The sequence below is a fragment of the Salmo salar genome, chromosome ssa19, assembly GCF_905237065.1.
Source record: "Salmo salar chromosome ssa19, Ssal_v3.1, whole genome shotgun sequence".
NCBI classification, from domain to species: domain Eukaryota; kingdom Metazoa; phylum Chordata; class Actinopteri; order Salmoniformes; family Salmonidae; genus Salmo; species Salmo salar.
The window spans coordinates 8,881,189-8,902,660 of record NC_059460.1 but is presented as its reverse complement, the minus strand read 5'-3'; the positions used below and the strand labels follow the sequence as shown (position 1 = coordinate 8,902,660).

At 42.4% G+C, this 21,472-nt stretch overlaps 1 protein-coding gene across 1 annotated transcript; it reads left to right on the top strand.

Moving 5' to 3' along the window:
- Positions 1-390: 390 nt before the first annotated feature.
- On the top strand, positions 391-21,032 carry tnfrsf11a (tumor necrosis factor receptor superfamily, member 11a, NFKB activator). Its single transcript, XM_014157156.2, has 9 exons — positions 391-795; positions 11,781-11,856; positions 12,207-12,332; positions 12,494-12,643; positions 12,789-12,873; positions 13,194-13,381; positions 13,879-13,928; positions 14,037-14,970; positions 18,977-21,032. The coding sequence occupies exons 1-9, from the start codon at positions 721-723 to the stop codon at positions 19,282-19,284; spliced, it is 1,992 nt and encodes a 663-aa protein (XP_014012631.1). The 5' UTR covers positions 391-720; the 3' UTR covers positions 19,285-21,032.
- The last annotated feature ends 440 nt before the right edge of the window (positions 21,033-21,472 follow it).

Genomic DNA, 21,472 nt, shown 5'->3' with positions numbered 1-21,472 from the left:
GGGAGACAAGGGGAGCAGGTAGCTGCCTAGTGGTGGCTATTCAGCAGCCTGATGGTCTGGGGGTAGAAGCTATTGGCCAGTCTCACAGTCATGGTAATGAATACATTACATTACAACATTCCTCACAAAATGTCATGTTAGTTTAATTCAGTGGAGAGGAAGAGACAGACCAGATTTATACAATTATGTTTATTTAAGTTGATTATATGGGTTAATTTACATTGTGAAACAACATTAGGGTCTACTTTAGGTGTGAGACAAACCATTGAACACTTACAGTATGTCTGAGGTAATCAACACACACACGGATTATTTTATTCAATGGCGAGGGAGGAGTTTAGACTATGAGAAAATCTCAATTTCATGCTCCTCGCGTCCTCTCTCCTCAAAACCCATTGGAGGAGAAGGTCAGAGGGGCTGATCTTCCCCAGCTCTCTCTCCCCAAGTGCTAGTAAATTTACTGCGTTTTCACCAGAGGCTGCTCACTCTAGAGCGCGTGGGTGATAGTAGAGGAGAGCAGAGCAGAGCGTGCATTACCGGGCATGCGAAGCGAGAATGCCAGACTGGTCTGGAGGCTCCACACTGTATCCCCCAAAATCCCTATAATTACCGACAAAAACCCAACCGGTTCCTTTGTTATCGACAATATCGATCATCCTAAATCTGTACAAGACAATTGGATTTCTTGTCGTCTCTGATTTGTGTCTCTAAGGAGGAGAGATGAGAGTTCACTTCTCTACCAGCTGGATATTTCAAGGCTGGGTCACCCATCTGGTTCTCAATCTGTGCGCACAGGTAAGTCATAGGCTACTCAAAAAACGAATTGCATACATAAAAAAGTGCTTTATATAGATAGGTTTTATTTAGTTGATGTATAGAGTTTTCTCTAGATCTAGAATAGGTCTTCATCTAGCCATTGGTATTGCTCTGGAAGAGTTGGTAGAAAACAGACATGCTTGAGCATCAAGTGGAAACATTTACGTTTGGGCCGTGACCAAGCACCCCCTCTACCGGTCCCTGTAAAGGACAGCTGGATGCACTCTTGCTGGTCTTAAGGTTGTTTTTACCGGACGTTCACGTTTCAGCTCCAATGTGTTGTGGGGGCGTTGTCTTGTTACTGTAAATCAGGATCATGTGGGTTTGTCTATGGGATTTAGGACGTGTTCTCTTCCCTCTTTCTCCCCATCCTACGGTTGGTGTTGCAACTGTCTGAGTAATATGCTGCATGTCAGATATTCCATTGAGAAATGCAGGACCTACAGTTGCTTTCATGTACATTGGCACCTTTGCACGTACCCCATTCATAAACGCTAACTACCTTCAGCACCTAATTGATTAAGGTATCTTCTGACCAGGGAAGTTTTGTTAAGAGCCCCGTCACTTGATCGAAACGTTAACACGCATTGCTTGCGGTACGGTTTTGGAAACGTAAAGAACATATCTTTCATATCAGCCAGAAACAATACTACTTTAAAAAGCTTAAATTACTACACACCTGTATAGGGTTAAGGTTCCCACATGGCCATATACCCATGTTACAGCGCTTGTCTACTGAAAAGAGGGAAGACAGAGTGGACTACCTGTACTAATTAGCTCGGAGTATCTGCGTTCCAAACACCTGTGAGGAAGTCGGACATGCCACAAAAGTGTTGTCACTGAAAAATACTGTTGGCTGAAACTGTGTTAAAACAGTGTACAGTAAGTGTGTATTTTGCATTTGTGAAATTATTTTGATCTGATATGAAAGTAGAGGGCTTTATGTTTCTAGAACCTTACTACAATTGAGAATCGATTCAAGTTTAGATGGAGAATTTGGCTGTTTAGCTGCCAGAGCCAATTCGCCTCTAAACAAAACATGTAAGGTTCTTGGACTGTCAGGAGTAACTTTAGGGTACTTTAGTCCAGGGTTGGGCTACCTTGCACTTTACAATGGAGTGCATGAATTATTTAGTCCATGAAATTTTTTGACTTAAGTGAGGGGGGGTCCTGTGCAGTTGTAAATTAAACACAAGTGAACACCAAACGTTTTTTTATTTCAGTCTATTTGGCCTCAACTGTATACGATTTTCACTGAGCTGCACATGTCCTTTTTAATGGCAATGCTCGTTGTTCATTCATAGTAATGTACAGTATGTAAACGCTAAGTGTGTACAGTATGTAAACGCTAAGTGTCTACAGTATGTAAACGCTAAGTGTCTACAGTATGTAAACGCTAAGTGTCTACAGTATGTAAACGCTAAGTGTCTACAGTATTGTAATGAAACAGCAGGGAGCAGGTCTCGAACCCTCGACCTTCAAGCCCGAAGTCCGGCGCGCTATCGACTGTGCCGCAAAAGCATGCTCGAGCGGCAGAGTCGATTTCCGCGTTTATAAACCCAGGGTCTTTACAGTATGTAAACGCTAAGTGTCTACAGTATGTAAACGCTAAGTGGCTACTACTGTACTAACCGGACTAGCCCAGGTGTTGCCTCATTCTCACTCCTGTAGGACAAGTCTTAACCTGAAAGACGAAGAAATCAATCAAGTTCTGGACCGTGATAAATATAGCTTCTATTTGGGGAGAAAATACATTCTTTAAAATGAAAATATATTGTAGAATCTAGATATAGTACAGGCTGTGTTTAGCCATCAGCCTTATGACAGGTTTAAATGAGTTCCCCAGCAAGCCGTTCCGCACACTAAATCACAATGTTTCCATTCCTTTAATCATTTATATACAATAATTATAGCTGTACATGATTTAATGAAAAGCATTAAACATACACATTGTTTCACATTATTTAATAACCGACTCATAAACACAATCACGCAATAGGGTACAGCATGCTTCACAGTTTCCCTGGTGCTTCACAACTTCCCCCACAAAATGTGATTTACTGGAATCTCGCGTGTGCTAAAGAGCAGCGGACGAAGGAGTTCATTTCTGCTGCAGAGTTCGTGGTAAAAATATAAGGCGTTGTGGTGGTGCTTCGATGACAGACAGACAGACATACAGTCTACTACTGCCCACTACTGCCCACGTCCAGAGACACAGACAGACAGACAGACAGACAGTCTACTACTGCCAGGGGCGAAAATCTGATATCAATTTTGGAGGGGACAATTACATTACATTTTCTCAAGAGCAATTCCTGAGGGGGACACCAAAAGTAGTGCTGTAACACATAGCCTACGTTTAATATGGTAAATGTATATTGAGGAACCAAAGAAATAATGTGTTTGCCGTACTCCTAACTACCGGTACCCAAAACTACACAACTAATCACAACAGCAATACCATTGCCTTTAACAAATCTTAGTTCAGTCACCAGTTTAAGTTGAGAGTGGGGGTATCCATGGCATTTTCCAATTATGTTCCTATTTTACAAGTAAAAAAAATTGAGAACCTTTCATAATGTTGCCAAACAAAGACTCAACAAACTTACCTGAGACTCCCTGTCTCTGCCAGTCTGTCCCTGCATATCTGTCCCCAACTCTGCTGTCTGTGTGCCATCTGTTGCCTGCTCTGCCTAATGACATCATTGTGAAACATTTCCATTAGAATTTCATTTCTTTCTTATGAACATTTTTATCAACTAGTCTTTGAGATATTAGGCTACTAGGGTTCTTTGCGTTTTGGTGTACTGAAAAATACTCTGATGTCCGTCTTTTTTCTGCCATTTTTCTGCCATTTTTCTACCTGGTTGGCTACACACACACAGTATGTAGGTTATTTACAGTAGGAGATGGGCTTCTATCATCTTATCTTCTATCATTCTATATGGGCTTCGATCTAAAAGGTAGCTAGCAAATGTGAAACGGATTGCAGTGACAAGAGTTGACAGCTGTATGAGTTCACCATTTACACAACATATGCTGCAACCTTTTGTAATTTTAAATCGTTTGTTTCATATTGGCTGGCTTCTAACAATAGCTGAATTTGCAAAGCTAGCGAGCACCAATTCAGTGGTGTTTGCTATAATCTTTGCTACCCGGGTTAAATAAAGGTGAAATAAAATATATAAATAAAAGTTCCCTTGCGACAATTTAGCTTTTGCAACGAGACCATTAAATATATTTAAAACAATGGTAGAAGAGTGTAGTTCTGTTCAGTTTATCGCTAACTTTATCACAGGGACTTTGAAGCACTAACTTACATGCATGCTGATCTTGGAATAAATTGACGATAGCAAAGATTCCATCTTTGACGATGCCACATAAATGGAATAGGTACTAGCTAGCTTAATAGTTAATATTTGCGCGCTAGCTCTGCATATTCAGCTAGTGTGTGTGCACGATTGACTGGATTAACCTCACGTCAGTTACGTGCATTGAGTGCCTTTCAGACAGTAGATACGACCTCTACGTTACCTCGCAAGCTAAGGAACTGGCAGTGGATCAAACCATTGTGAGGCAAAGGGTGGGGGGTTTGCAATCTTTTGAAACTTAAAAACGAGCTATTAAGTGTCTAATCAGCACAATTGCTTTCATTGCGTATTATTAATATTATTTAAATTACATAGTTATGTTTCAGTGATATATTGGGGGGGGACAAATCATATTTTTCCCAGGATGGGGGGGGGTTCGTGTCCCCCCGTCCCCCCCGGGATTTCTGCCCCTGACTACTGCCCACGTCCAGAGACAGACAGACAGTCTACTACTGCCCACGTCCAGAGACAGACAGACAGACAGTCTACTACTGCCCACGTCCAGAGACAGACAGACAGACATACAGTCTACTGCTGCCCACGTCCAGAGACAGACAGACAGACATACAGTCTACTACTGCCCACGTCCAGAGACAGACAGACAGTCTACTACTGCCCACGACCAGAGACAGACAGACAGTCTACTACTGCCCACGACCAGAGACAGACAGACAGTCTACTACTGCCCACGTCCAGAGACAGACAGACAGACATACAGTCTACTGCTGCCCACGTCCAGAGACAGACAGTACTTTTGATGGAGATCTTTTTATAAAGGGCTATAATCCATTGTTACATATGTTAACCATAAGTAAATTGTTTAAGTCATTGCACATCATTTATATCACTTGTTAGTAACATGAATGGACATGAGATTATCATGCAATAATTAATTCACAGAGTACCTAGATTTGAATCTGTAGTCTACAAATACCCAGGTGTTAAATCATTAATGTGGGGGAGGTTGTTCTTGGCCCGATGTCAGAGTTTGGGGTGGCGGTTATGCAAATCTGAGAAAGACTGGAATGTATCTCATGTCAGAGAAGATGATGGGATCAGGGATCGCAGCCCCCCCCCATACACAAACAAATGAAGATAGTATTTTACAGGTGCTACTGGTTGTGAGAACTGTTACACACTCTCTCTAGTCCTCTATCTCGCTCACTCACTCATTCACACATGCACACTCATCTCTCTTTCTATCCCTCTCTCCACCTCTCTCTCTCTCTCTCTCTCTCTCTCTTCCTCTCACTCTGAATTCATTTAAATTCAAATTGCTTTATTGGCATGGGAAACATATGTTTACATTTGCCAAATCAAGTGAAATAGATGATAAACAGAAGTGAAATAAACAATAAAAATTAACAGTAAACATTAAACTCACAAAAGTTTCAAAGGAATAGAGACATGTTATATTATGGCTAAGTACAGTGTTGTAACGATGTGCAAATAGTTAAACTACAAAAGGGGAAAAAAATAAACATATGGTTGTATTTACAATGGTGTTTGTTCTTCACCGATTGCCCTTTTCTTGTGGCAACAGGTCACACATCTTGCTGCTGGGATGGCACCCTGTGTGGTATTTCATCTCATGGATATGCAAATTTATCAAAATTGGATTTGTTTTCAAATCCTTTGTGTGTGTATGTAATCTGAGGGAAATATGTGTCTCTAATATGGTCATACATTTGGCAGGAGGTTAGGAAGTGCAGCTCAGTTTTTACGTCGTTTTGTGGGCAGTGTGCACATAGCCTGTCTTCTCTTGAGAGCCAGGTCTGCCTACGGCGGCCTTTCTCAATAGCAAGGCCAGGCTCACTAAGTCTGTACATAGTCAACGCTTTCCTTAAGCTTGGGTCAGTCACAGTGGTCAGGTTTTCTTCCACTGTGTACTCTCTGTTTAGGGCCAAATAGCATTCTAGTTTGCTCTGTTTTTTTGTTAATCCTTTCCAATGTGTCAAGTAATTATCTTTTTGTTTTCTCATGGTTTTGCTGGGTCTAAATGTGTTGCTGTCCTGGGGCTCTGTGGGGTGTGTTTGTGAACAGAGCCCCAGGACCAGCTTGCTTAGGGGACTCTTCTCCAGGTTCATCTCCCTGTAGGTGATGTCTTTGTTATGGAAGATTTGGGAATCACTACCTTTTTAGGTGGTTGTAGAATTTAACGGCTCTTTTCTGGATTTTGATAATTAGCGGGTATCGGCCTAATTCTGCTCTGCATGCATTATTTGGTGTTCTACGTTGTATATCTCTATCTCTTCTTTTTAAGCTTTTGATGGTTCACAGCACACACAAAAACAGTTTGGGAACCAATGTTTGTATATAACAGAACTGACTGTAGTTGCACTCTGAGATAAAGTTAGAACGGATGGAGGTTAGAGGAGCCTATGTAACATCCTGGCCTTTCTCTAGTCTAGCCTGTAATCATTTAGGGTGGATCCAGCCATGCTCTTATATATTTGGTGAATTGAAACATATTGCAGCAACGTCTCAATTATGGCCTGATGTTCGGAGGCAGAGGAAACTGAAATAAGATTCCCAGCATTCTTTTGGTTTCCTGTCCCCTTTCACCCAAATCTGTCACTGAGCAATACTGTCTGTCACGGTTGGGTGTCAATAGTCTCAACATGCCTTCTTCCCTCACCTCCTTCCTGCATATCCTTCCCTCATCTCTGAAACATTGATCCATAACGGTTATACGGTAAGGCAGCGTTTCCAAAACTCGGTCCTCGGGACCCAAAGGCATGCACGTTTTGGTTTTTGCCCTAACATTACACAGCTGATTCAAATGATCAAAGGTTGATGATTAGTTGATCTGAATAAGCTGTGTAATGTTAGGACAAAAACCAAAACATTCACCCCTTGGGGTCCAGAGGACCGAGTTTGGGAAACCCTGCAGTATTAAAGGCCTATCTATATATGGCCCATCCAGGAATCAAACCCACAACTATAGTGTTTCCAACACCATGCTGAGCCATCGGAACTACTGCGCCATTACTCACCCACCTTCTTCTTCGATGTATGGGAAATGTGTCCTTCTCCAACAGCTGGAAGTTGATGCATGGCAGCATTGCTCTGATCTCAGTCAGCTTGGCTCCTCTAACACATGTTGATCATTATGACTGTGGTCACAACTATGAGTGGCGTTCATCATTAAAAGCAAAACAATGACTGATGTGAGACACTGTGGAAGTAATTAAACCGGTTGGGATCTCTGGCACTACAGACACAGACTAAAACCGTATCAGTGGGGTTTTTCAAAGGGTTGGATGCAGAAAGCTGGTTTGTTCTGGGTTGCAGCTTAAGACTTGGCTACAGACTTTGTTTTTGTTTACTTGGTGCGCAACAAGAAAAACCTGAATGAGAAAAGCTTTAGATGAGTTTCTGTAGTCTGATTGGGGGACAGAGCTGGCATGGGGGCACAGACAGCGGAGGGAGGGATGGAGAGGGGCAAGAGTTGTGACAGCAAAGTAGAGCTACTGTAAGATTCTTTAGGATGGGGGTTAGTAATACTAGGCAGAAGCACTCTGTGCCTGTGGTGTTTGAAGGTTTATATAAATGGAGAATTAGGTGTTTTTGTTAGTTCTATTCCTTCACAAAAACTTTTGGTTCGGCATATTTTCTCTCATAACACTATTCTGTAATTCAGAACACTGGCTGGGGGGTACATGCATATGTGTGTTTGTGGTAAGGGGTATTGTATTAGCTTACCATTGCACCCCTGCCAACAGCAGTGGGTGGGTAGACCACAGCACGATCAGTGTTCACAGCAGAGAGAGACTCATGTTTTAAGTGTCTATTACACAGATGAAGGATCTTAATTTGAGCTAGGTTGCGATTACATTCTTGATTCTTCCTGGGTATGACGCTACAAGCTTGACACACCTGTATTTGGGGAGTTTCTCCCATTCTTCTCTGCAGATCTTCTCAAGCTCAGTCAGGTTGGATGGGGAGCGTCACTGCACAGCTATTTTCAGGTCTCTTCACTCTTCAAAGATGTTCGATTGGGTTCAAGTCCGAGCTCTGGCTGGGCCACTCAAGGACATTCAGAAGCCACTCTTGCGTTGTCTTGGCTATGTGCTTAGGGTTGTTGTCCTGTTGGAAGGTGAACCTTCAGCCCAGTCTGAGTTCCTGAGCGCTCTGGAGCAGGTTTTCCTCAAGGTTCTCTCTGTACTTTGCTCTGTTCATCTTTCCTTCGATCCTGACTACTCTCCCAGTCCTTGCCACTGAAAAACATCCCCACAGCATGATGCTGCCACCACCATGCTTCACCATAGGGATGGTGCCAGGTTTCCTCCAGACTTGACGCAGAGAGTTCAATCTTGGTTTCATCAGAGCAGAGAATCTTGTTTCTCATGGTCTGAGAGTCCTTTAGGTGCCTTTTGGCTAACTCCAAGCGGGCTATCATGTGCCTTTTACTAAGGAGTGGCTTCCATCTAGCCACTCTACCATAAAGGCCTGATTGGTGGAGTGTTGCAGAGATGGTTGTCCTTCTGGAAGGTTCTCCAATATCCACAGAGGAACTCTGGAGCTCTGTCTCTCACTCACCATCAGGTTCCCTGACCAAGGCCCTTCTACCCCGATTGTTCAGTTTGGTCGGGCGGCCAGCTCTAGGAAGAGTCTTGGTGGTTCCAAACTTCTTCCATTTAAGAATGATGGAGGCCACTGTGCTTTTGGGGAACTTCAATGCTGCAGAAATGTTGTGGTTCACTTCCCCAGATCTGTGCCTCAGCACAATCCTGTCTTGAAGCTCTACAGACAATTCCTTCGACCTCATGGCTTGGTTTTTGCTTTGACATGCACTGTCAACTGTGGGACCTTATATAGACAGGTGTGTGCCTTTCCAAATCATGTCCAATCAATTGAATTTACCACAGGTGGACTCCAATCAAGTTGTAGAAACACATCAGTGGAAACAGGATGCACCTGAGCTCAATTTTGAGTCTCATAGCAAAGGGTCTGAATACTTGTAAATGTAAATAAAGTGTTTCTGTTTATTTAAAAAAATTGGCCAAAAAATTATATATTTGTCGTTATTGGGTATTGTGTGTAGATTGAGGACATTTATTTATTTAATCCATTTTAGAATAAGGTTGTAATGTAACAAAATAGAAGGGGTCTGAATACATTCCAAATGCACTGTACACTACAGGTTTCAAATTTAACTGGAAAGTTATCCTGTAACAGGGTGATCAAATGAAGATCCTACATCTGTACACCAAGCTTCAACGAGCCACTGAGGCGACCACCCTCCCTCCACAGCCTAGTATCCACTCTGGTGACTACTACAATGCCAGTATACTCTGCTGAGGTGGACAATACACTGCGTGCACAATTATTAGGCAAATTGTATTCCTCGGGATTAATTTTATTGTTGAACAAACACAATGCTCTCAGTCAATCCAAAATGTTATTGAACCTCAAACCTGAATGTTTATCAAAAGAAAAGTGAGTTTTGTCTTTCTCAGGGAAATATATGTGTGCACAATTATTAGGCAACTATTAGTGTGCAGAATTATTAGGCAACTAAATTACAAAAATAATTTCTCTCAACTCATGTTTATTCTCAATTTTTAGAGTAAGTGTAACAGATAAGTTACACAAAATGACAATTATATAACATTTTTGGCCTTTCAAAAATATTCAGTGACAAATATAGCCACCCTTATTTTCAATAACTGCCATGAGCCTTCCATCCATGGAGTCTGTCAGTTTCTTGATCTGTTCACAATCAATTTTCACTGAAGCAGCAACCACAGCCTCCCAAATGCTGTTCAAAAAGGTGTATTGTCTTCCATCACTGTAAATCTCACGTTTGAGAAGGGCCCACAAGTTCTCAATAGGATTTAAGTCAGGTGAGGAAGGGGGCCAGGTCGTTATTCAGGCATCTTTGAGGCCCTTGCTGGCTAGCCAAGCAGTGGAGTACTTGGATGCATGTGATGGAGCATTGTCCTGCATAAAGATCATGGCCTTCTAGAATGCTGAGGACTTCTTCCTGTACCACAGTTTGACGAAAGAATATTCCAGAAACTGACAGTAGGTTTGGGAGTTGAGTTTCAGTCCATCTTCAACCTGAAAAAGTCCAACTACCTCATCCTCAATGATAGCAGCCCATACCAGTATCCCTCCTTCACCTTGCTGGCACCTGACTCAAAGTGGTGCCCTATGTCCATTACTGATCCAGCCACGGGCCCATCCATTTGGTCCATCAAGAGTCACTTTCATTTCATCTGTCCATAAAACCTTTGAAAAATCTGTCTTCAGGTATTTCTTTGCCCAATCTTGACACTTCAACTTGTGAATCTTATTCAGTGGTGGTCTTGTTTCAGTCTTCTTGACCTTGGCCATGTCTCTGAGCACTTGACACCTTGTACTTCTGAACACTCCAGGTAGGTTGCAGTTCTGGAATACGGTGGCACTGGAGGATAATGGGTTCCTGGTAGTTTGACGTTTAATTCTTCTCAAGTCTTTTGCAGTTAATTTGCTCCTTTTCTTCCCCATGCGTTTTTTTGCGCCCCAGTTGACTATTCGCAACAAAATGTTTGAATGTCCGGTGGTCACACCTCAATAGTTTAGCTATTTAAAGAGTGTCGCATCTGTCTGAAAGGCATTTTACATTTTGGGTTTTTCAGTGTCAGTTAAATTTCTTTTTTGGCCCATTTTACCTGAGGTAATGAGGCTGCCTAATAATTATGCACACCTTGATATCAGGTGTTATTCACTTTCGCCACACCCTCCCTCATTACACAAATACATATCACCTGAAAATGATTAAATCCAATAAGCATTCAAGTTATATGGTTTGGAGTTCGAAAATGTGAATAGAAACAATGATAAGATCAGAATACTCACTTGCCTAATAATTGTGCACGCAGTGTATGTGTATTTTATGGTTTTGTTTAAAAGGGCCTGGTCGTTAGAACAGTTTGGAATCAAATCATTAGAACAAAGTTTTATTCAAGTAATGTTTTATTCCAAAATGTGTTCTGTTGACAGTGAGAATGTGAGAATGTTTGCAGTGGAATATGAGGGGTTTTCTGTTTCTTTCTGTCTTTGTTTCAGACGACAGGAAAGAGTTGGACAATCCTCTTCCCTTTTCCTCTTACAACCACTGTTTAGTCTTATTGATAGACTTATATCTCATGTCTACAAAATAATTATTGACCCTTACAAAAACACACATGATAAATTAGCATTTTCACATGTGAAATAGCTGATTTCACATGTTGAGCAGAAATGTTCACATATGAAAAGAGACACGTGAAGTCAGTTGTTCACATGTATTAAAGTCCACTTTTTATATGTGAGGAGAATAACCCGTTTTCACCTCGCATGTCAATTGCATATTCACGTGTGAAATTTGCAGTTTCACATGTGAAAATAGATTCAGAACTTTCACATGTGACAAATGTTCACACATGTCATTTTTCACATGTCCGAAAACCACCCTTTTTTTTTTCCCATGCATTTTCTTTTTGTATGGTGAATAAACAACTGAATGAATGACATTTTGTTTAAATTTACTGTCACGTGCCAATAATTGTTTTAGGCCTTGACACAACCAGATTGGCTATAGTGGTCTGTGTTTTTGTCTTCCAGAGAGCCCTCTCCAGACCCACCTGTACCCAGCAGCAGTACCTCAAAGACAAGAGATGCTGCAGGAGGTGTGAACCAGGTAAACTAAACCAGAGAAATACATGAATGGCCATTAACACCCAATATGACCACTCTACAGTACTGGGCTTTAGCAGAGCACGTGCATGGAAGAAAACTGTCATGTTTCATTTTTCCTGAAAAGAAATGAGGAAGGATGTCAAAGAGGAACTGACTTGCTGCAATACATACACATGTGCACACACCCTACACATGCCCTAATCCCCAAATAACTGTCCATCTCTAAGCGTGACGGAAATGTATCTATTTTAGCCTCTTCCTCTTCCGCTTTCTCTTACCTCAGTAGATCACTGCAGCGTTGGTGTATTATCTGTGGCCAGTCTAACCCTCTCTCTCTTCCCCACTCCCCAGGGTCCTATGTGTTTGCAGAGTGTTCTGGGTACTCTGACACCAAGTGTCGTCAGTGTGGTCGTGATGAGTACCAGCCTGACTGGACCAACGAGACCAAGTGTCTGCCACAGAAGTTCTGTGACACTGGTCAGTAGGTGACTGGAGTCTAGTCTAGTTGGATGGATGACTTTAGGTCTATTGTTGGAGCTTTGTTTTCTATACATTTTAGCAAAGGCTTTTAGAGATGCTGATGTCTCTGGTGTCTGCTTTGGTTAACCACTAACCCCTGACCTGTTTGTGAACCCCAGGTAAAGGTTTTAACCGTGAGAGGCCCAGTAACCCCCAGGCTGCGGTACCCTGTCAATGTCAACCTGGTCTAGAGTGTTCTCCTATCAACTGTGAGTTCTGTGAGAAGATTCCTACCTGTGGACCAGGATATGGACTGGAGACTGACACTGGTGAGAGAGGCATTCACACGCAGACATGAACATGCACACACAAACACACATGATAGCATACATATACACACACACTTCTGTGTTGCTACTGTTGTCAGCAGTCCAGTTTTTCACTCTTCTCTGTCATGTGTGTTTTTAAACTCAGAGGCGGGCAGGAGAACTTGTGTTGCTTGCAGGAGAGGATATTTCTCTCCCAACACCTCTATAGAACCATGCAGACAGTGGACCAAGTGAGTTAACACACACCTATACCGTGTCCCTTCATACACTGTCTTTTCCCCTGGGCGCTCCTCTTCTGTCTAGTGTGTCCCATTCAGTGAGGCAGGAACAGGGTTCTACAGGCGCTCAAAGCTCCACCACACCGCTGTTCTGACTAATGCTGCACCACTTCCACTGGAACACAGAGCAGCTTCTACCACTGCCTGACTCTGAGGTCAACCAAGAAGGGAAGGAGAGAAAGAGAGCAGAGCGAGAGAGGGAAAGAGAGAAAAGAGAGAATGCCTGAATTGCTATAAAACACAAATAATGACCATGTGTTTTCTCCTTCCAGTTGTAAAGGCCTGGGGAAGAGTGACAAAAAGACTGGGAGCGACCAGACTGATGCTGTCTGTGGACCCCATCTCTCTGGTTCCTCTACCTCCTCCTGGGTTCTAGTGTGTATTCTGTCAGTCATCACTGTCCTCTGTCTCCTCATCCTCCTGCTCTTCTGCTACAAGGACAAACTCAAACTACTCTCAGGTACCCGAGTGAGAGATTACATTTGTCCGCTTTGTCTCATAGACTAGACGTAACATAGTAAACGTAAATCCTGGACACCCACGGTCGGGGTGGATAGGTGGGCATATAATGTGAACATCTAGCAACCCAAAGGTTTTGTGTTTGAATCTCATCACGGACAACTTTAGCATTTGAGCTAATTAGCGACTACTTAGCATGTTAGCTAACCTTAACCCTTTAACCTAACTCCTAATCCTAACCTTAACCCTAATCTTAACCCCTAGCTAACGTTAGCCACAACAAATTGGAATTCGTAACATAAATGAATACATACCATACTAAATGTAACATATGATACCAAATGGAGGGAGACGGATTTACATTTACTATGTTATGTCTACCCAGGTTGGATTTGTTGCAGAGGACAATATTCTTGAGGGAATCATTTTTTTATAGAAATATTCCTTGGCATAAAATGTATCTGAAATGAATGACTGTCATCCTCTTATGTCTTACAGTGAATTTGCGATTATGTGTCCAGAATCTGAAAAGGACCAGGATACAGCAGGTAGGGTAGACTTTTTTTTTAGTGGCAGAGATGACATGCATAAACGGTAGACTAAATAAAACATTCAACGGCTCTCAGACTAACCTATCTGTCTGTGTTTCTCTCCAGGAGACTCTGGCCCCTCTCTACCACAGTGGGGGTGAAGGAGGTGGGGTAGGGGGGCAGAACTGCACCCTGTGTGAGAGAACCTGTCTCATTGTCCTTGCTGACACCCCCTCAGAAACTCGACACACCTGTCCTACAGCCATACCTGGTGACCGGGTCAAACTACCACCCATTAAAGAGATGAAGGAGGAGAGGAGGGAGGAGGAGGATGAGGGGATGGGAAGTGAGGGGTCAGGGGAGGCGGAGGAGGTTTCTGAGGAGGCTGTGTGTGAGGAGGGTGTATCAGAGGGTGTGTGTGTGTCTCCACTGTGGGCTGGCTCCTGTGTGTGTGTGTTGTCTGTGAGGGAACCTTTAGAGGTAGGAGAGAATGAAGACTGTAGTCAGGCCGTCAACCCTGGAACCCTCGGGACCTGCTCCTGTGGAGGAGAGGGGGAGAGCAGGGATGGAAAGAAGGATGAAAGGAAAGATGAAGGGAGTGAGAGGGCCAAGATGGTTGAGGGCTTGCAAGGGAAGAGCTCTGAGAGGAACTGTAATACCTCCCCCTACTCACTCTCTCCCACCTCCTGCCCCCTTACCCCCGTCATGCCGTCATGTGACCTCTACCTGCCACTGACCCCAGCCAGGTCAGAGGTCAAAGCTCAGCTGATTGACAGCTCACAGAGGAAAGTGGATGGGCTATACAGACTGAACTCTAGCATAAGCTCCACCCCCACCACAGACACCACACCCACTTCAACCTCCACAACCTCTCCTGACCCCACTGTAACCGTGGGAGACCAGCAGTCCAAGCTGAGCTTTGAGGCCTCCAGCAGTGAGCCAGACCAGGGACTTTCCTGGAGGGACAGTGGAGGAAACAAGCTCTTATCTGGGGGCTCGGAGCTGGAGTGTGCCCCTGATTGTATCCAGAGCCAACTTGCGGAACCAGCACTCACCTCAGGTAGATATTGCACAGCAGTGCTGTACTTTTTTACAAGAAAAAGGCAAAATGCAGTATTCATATCCTTTGACTTGGTCCACATTTTATTGTGTTACAGCCTGAATTCAAAATGGATTAAATATCAAAAAAATTCTCTACCCATCTACACACAATACCCTATAATGACAAAGTAAAACATGTTTTTAGAAAGTCAATACTTTGTAAGTACAGCTGTGAGGCTTTTGGGGTAAGTCTCTAAGAGCTATGCACACCTGGATTGTACAATATTTGCCGAGTTATTCTTTTTTAAATTCTTCAACCTCTGTCAAGTTGATTGTTGATCATTGCTAGACAGACATTTTCAAGTCTTACCATAGATTTTAAAGCAGATTTAAGTAAAATTTGTAACTAGGCCGCTCAGGAACATTCGATGCGTCTTGGTAAGCAACTCCAGTATAGATTTGGCCTTGTTTTAGGTTATTGTCCTGCTGAAAGGTGAATTTGTCTCCCAGTGTATATTGGCCAGCAGACTGAACCAGGTTATCCTCTAGGATTTTGCCTGTGCTTATAGCTGTATTCCGTTTATCTTTATCCTAAGAATCTCCCTAGTCCTTGCCATTGACAAGCATTACCCATAACATGATGCAGCCACCACCATGCTTAAAAATATGAAGAGTGGTACTCAGTGATGTGTTGTGTAGGATTTGCCCCAAACATAACGCTTTGTATTCAGGACCAAAAGTACATTTCTTCGCCACATTTTTTGCAGTATTTCTTAAGTGCCTTGTTGCAGACGGGATGCATGTTATGGAATATTTGTATTTTATATAGGCTTCCTTCTTTTCACTCTGCCATTTAGGTTAGTATTGTGGAGTTACCACAATGTTGTTGATCCAACCTCAGTTTTAAAATCACCATTGGCCTCATGGTGAAAATCCCTGAGCAGTTTCCTTCCTCCCCGGCAACTGAGTTTTGAAGGACGCCTGTATCTTTGTAGTGACTGAGTATATTGATACACCATCCAAAGCCTAATTAATAACTTCGCCATGCTTCATCAAGGGATATCAGCGTCAGCTTTTTTTATTTTTACACATCTACCAATCGGTGCCCTTCTTTGCAAGGCATTGAAAAACCTCCCTGGTCTTTGTGGTTGAATCTGTTCTTGAAATTCACTACTCGATTAAGGGACTTTACAGATCATTGTATGTGTGGGGTACAGAGAGGGGGAAGTCGTTCTAAAATAATGTTAACCATATTATTGAACGCGGAATGAGTCCATGCGATTTGTTATGCACATTTCTACTCCTGAGCTAATTTAGTCTCGCCATAGCAAAGGGGTTGAATACTTATTGACTCAAGACATTTCAGCTTTTCATTTTTTATTAATTTCTAAAATGTTCTGCAAACAAAATTCCACTCTTACATTTTGGGGTACTGTGTGTAGATCAGTGACACAAATTCTGAATTTAGTCCATTTTAAATTCAGGCTGTAACACAACAAAATGTGGAAGAACTAAAGGGGTGTGAATACTTTCTGAAGGCACTGTACACATGTCATTATACATTCCAACCATTGTTAAAGAGGAAAGATAAATAAATCCACTGGTGTTTCTCCTGGGTTATTGGATCTGGATTATTGGATCTGGGTTATTGTACATTGTTTTGGCTAGGACTGTAACTGAGATTTCAGAAATGTCTTTTCACATTGTTGCTCCTCCAAAATAAGTATATTGGTTTCCTACTAATATCGTACAGCGTTGGCTTGTTTTAAAGACCACACACAGTAGGAAGGGGAATGGGAATCTGTGTGTGTGATGAGCCAGTGATTACACCATGCTGTAACGTGTGTGTGTGTGTGTTTAACTCTCTGAGTGTGAACTCTGCCCACCACAACACTCCTGTTTACCCAGTTCCAGAGTTCTACAGGGTTTTGCAAAGTGACCACAGGTCTAATTGAAACAAGATGTGCTCTGAATACACATCCCTTGAGTAATACCCAGACTCACACACTTTCAGACTCTCGTTGATCACTGTATACTTTAATTATGCCCCAAAGCAGCAGTAAGTAAATAAACCACATTTCTCATAATGCAGTAATAACATGTCATTAACTGGACTTCCCGCTCAGAGAGGTTAATTATGGCAGGGGCTCCCAAACCTTTTCACTCAGGGCCCCCCTTCCAGCATTGGGGAACATCCCACACCCCCCTGCGCGCGCACACGCCACGTCTATTTCTATGAGCACAAGCACTGTTCATGACACAAACTGTTCACACCCCTCTTGTTGGTGGAGAGAATTTTGCAGGTTTAAAGCTTATTTTCTGCAATTCTACACATTTTGTCATGGGGGGTGCAAAGAACATTTTACAGTTTTAAAGCAAATTTTCTTGCAATTCAATATGTTTTGTGCCATGTCTAATGTGTATTCATGTGCTATTTGAGTGACAAAAAAATGTGAACAATATCTATGGGCTAAAAAAACGAAATAAAAACTTTAGCTGACATAGGCTAGTTGAGCTGGACATTTCTGACAAGTTATAAATACTGTAGCTCTCTAAGGTGTGTAATGACTGATAGGACAAGAGGAACTGATGATGCACTACTAGTACGCACCCCACAGTTTGGGAACAACTGAATTATGGGATCACACCTCGGAGAGACGGGCTGCATCTCAATAGTCCTTGTGTCTCCTGGACGTAGACCTGCAAGATAGGTGAAAAATAGTATAGCGAGCGAAGCGAAGACAGGTGTTCCCCATGACTACATCAGCTCCAGAAGGAAAGGAGATGAGGAGAGGAAGCCACTTTAGACTAGAATGAGATGCAGAGCAAGTTTCACAATCAGTTTGTCTGTGCCATTATTTCCCTGTCATAGTTGATGTTATCTGCCCTCCTAGGGTAGTTCAACTGTAGACAGTCTGCTGTAAACAGAGACACCAGGGGGTTTCTTTGTTTTGGTGATGGTGGTGAAATGACATTTTTTACACCAGGCTGACCAGACTGGTATTCCAGTGCCAGTAAATGATTTCAGATGGGATTCTAGACACTGACACATACTCTGTTATGGTTTGTGTGCGCGTGCGCATGCATTTGTGTAAATGAGGTGTGAGGAGTGACTGTCTCATTGCACCTCTACAAAGTTAACATGGGAATATGAGAGAGGGAGAGGGAGAGGGGGGGGGTGTTGAAATGGGCAGCAGACAGAACCAGACATGGATGTCTGTAGTTTTCCAGTTGTGTTTATAAATACCATCAGCGGTGTGAACTATGAACATGGAAATAAGGGACTAGATGGCAGTTTGTTCCTCTTGATTTGAATGCAAACGCCAGAGTTGTTCCGATGGCTCAGTTGGTTGGAGCATCGTGCTTCTCGCAAGTTGTGGGTTTGATACTACATTAGCTGTAAGTTGCTTACGATACAAGCGTCTAAATGCCAGCTTGAATAACAAACAGTAATTCTATTTCAGCAGTGAGACGGACATGTCGTCTGTAATAATGTTATGACAAACTATACTTCTCTACGTCTAAATGGCAGCTTGAATAAAGTTTGACATTTTCACATAGAATGAAAACTGCTGGTCACACTGAAACCCTGATGTTAAATTATATGTTTATGATGTCCTTGACCAGGACTATGGTCAAAGGAACCGCAGCCGACCACGGTCTTTCTATGGTTACTGTGCACGGTCATCCTCACTCCTACTCGCTATTAGTCATCTGAGGTCGCCCCTAACATAAAAGTTTTTTTTATATCACAGCTTTAGAGAATGCTGTGTTTGTGTGTGTTACTGCATAATTACACAACCATAACATACATTGGCCTCTGTACACATTTCAAAAGAGGTTTGGTTCTCTGCGTTGGTTGGTTATGTCCCTTAACCTCTGGTAGTGAAATTAAACCTGATACCGTTTTGGGAAAGAGACCACAATGCCAAGACTCTTAACTAGGCTAACTGGCTAAACTGACCCCTTAATTCTCTCTCTTTCTCTCTCTCTCTCTCTCTCACTCTCTACTGTCTCTCTGCCAGGTCAGGTGACAGGGAACAATAACACCACCTTCATCTCCAGCGGTCAGGTTATGAACTTCAGCGCTGATGTCATCGTCGTCTACGTCAGCCAGACGTCGCTAGGCAACGAGGAGGAAGGGCCAGATGATGCATTCGGAATCCCTGTCCAGGAACAGGCCAATGAGCGAGCTCCGTTGTTCCAAAGTTCTGCCTCCTCCAAAAGTGTCGGTCATTCACCGTCTCCAGGGAACTACATTACCCATAACCCCCCACAGCAGGATGACAACCTGCCAGTTCAGGAAGTGACTGATGAGTTGCCCAGTGACTGATGAAGTGAGACAAGAAAATGGTGGATAGTGTACCATAAAGAGAGGAGTGAAGCTACAGACTTGTTGACACTCCAAAACCTATTGCTACGACCTACTCTAAACAATAGTCCATAGTCTTCCTGGGTAGGTGCTAGGAATTGGAACTGGGCCATAGACTTAGAACTGGAACCTGGAGGACTGTGTTCCTCATCTGGACCTCATGGCTGTCTCAATAGTCTCATGAAGCCTCCTTTACTTCATTGTCTCCTTTCATTCTTACTGATCTAAAAGAGCTGGACAACTGAAATCGGGTCCATGAGTTTGACTGCCTTCTTGTTGTTATCCTTGGTGTTGATTTGTTCTCAGAGCACCACGAGTGCGGTTTATTGTTAAGAAAAATGCTATGCATTTGTTGAGCTATATACTATACATGTAAATGTGTTGTTTATTTTCTAAAATATTTTTGATGCTGTCTGATGTTGGACTAATGAAGAAATCTTTGGAACGAAAGCCTTATTGTCGTACCACAAAAACCATGGAAGTGGATAAGTGATCCACACTCGTGTGATGAGTAACCTTGTCTGAAAAGACTTGTGTTAGCTTTAACTCAGAGGGCTAACACAGTCTTGTGGACAGCAGGAGACCCGGAATTCATCCACCTTAATCAATTGTGTTGACCCAAAGAGAATAAAGACTGTACTATGCAGAAATCACTCCGCCATTTCCTGGTTACTAAAATCGAATAGTTCGCCTAATTTCAGTTTGTGACAAAACAAGCATGTCTAGTGTAGAGAATCATTGTAGCATCGAAATCGCTGGGAAATATATTTAGCATGATCAAAAATATTGTATTTTCAGCTGTTTGAAGCTGGTGTAAAAAGATTTAAGTAAAAGACGCAAAAAAACTCAACTTAAGAACGGAAAGCATAGAAATAGTGCACATAGAACATATCTACTGCTTCTTTGCTTTGAATGATAATGACCGATCGATAACTCCCGTTTCTATGTGAATTTGGTCGGGTCGCCCAAAAAGTTACATATTGCAGCTTTAAGACTACCTGGTTGAACAACATAGTGTCTCAGAGCCTTTCGTATTATTCAATATTTGAATCAGAGACACTCACATTTAGTGTCATATGTTATGTTTCGTATGGTATGTATTCATTTGTGGATGTGTGATACAGTATGTTACGAATTCCAATTTGTTGAGGCTAACGTTAGCTAGGTGGGTAGGAGGCTAACATTAGCTAGCTGGCAAATGTTAGTTATGCTAGGGGTAAAGGTTAGGAGTTAGGTTAAAGGGTTAGGTTAAAGGGTTAGGGTTAGCTAAAAAGTGTAAGGTTAGGGGAAGGGTTAGCTAACATGCTAAGTAGTTGCAAAGTAGCTAAAAAGTAGTAAGTAGCTAAAGTTGCTAATTAGCTAAAATTGTCTGTGATGCGATTTGATAATGTTTGCATTATACGCCCACCCATCCCCCCCTGTCCTTTACTTTTTGCCTTAAGTAAGCTTCTGTCTTTTGTAACCATACCAAAGTAACATATACTAATGCTAGTGTCTCGGATTTACATTTACTATTTTATGTCTAGTCTATTAGACCAGGTTGTGTTGAAATGAAAACCAGTTCACACAGTTAGTCTACCAGCTATTGAATAGCTAACCAATCAAATAAAGCTTTCGAAAGTTGAAAGTGAAAACTTTTACCTTGTCTGTAAATAAACTATAAATATTGATTCAAATTTCAATAAATTACAGAACTGTTTTGATTCAAATCTAGTGTTTTTTTGTGACAGCAGTCGTACCGTTATTCCATGGTTTACTGTCTGCTATCTGGTAATTACAATGAAGTTATTTATCTTCTCTCTGAACCATAATGACTGTGAAAACAGAGCTAATTACACATGTGGCCGGGCTTCAGTTTCTGTCACTGTCCCAATGCAGACAGACTGACAGTCTTTCATTATCACACAAGATGGCTGGCAGTATAGGGCCAACGTAGCATTGGCCACGTTTAGCTTGCGTAGCATCTAGGATAGGGCTATTTTCTCTAAAACCACATGAGAAGGGCTGGAGATGCTGATTTAGGGCCTGGTTTGGGTGTTTGCGTGTGTGCCCTTAAGAACCAGAGGCCCACCAGGAGAGGAGGGTATTTTCTGTTGTCTGTGAAAACAGGAAGTTATGACTAGCCTGCACATGGTTTACATCAAATACC

What these genes read in the sequence shown, in the direction of transcription:
- tnfrsf11a (XM_014157156.2), top strand. Translation starts at nt 721, where the DNA reads ATGAGAGTTCACTTCTCTACCAGCTGGATATTTCAAGGCTGGGTCACC. An exon ending in ACAGAAGTTCTGTGACACTG is followed by an intron (nt 12,333 to 12,493) that starts GTCAGTAGGTGA and finishes TGTGAACCCCAG; the next exon opens with GTAAAGGTTTTAACCGTGAG. An exon ending in TGGACTGGAGACTGACACTG is followed by an intron (nt 12,644 to 12,788) that starts GTGAGAGAGGCA and finishes TTTTAAACTCAG; the next exon opens with AGGCGGGCAGGAGAACTTGT.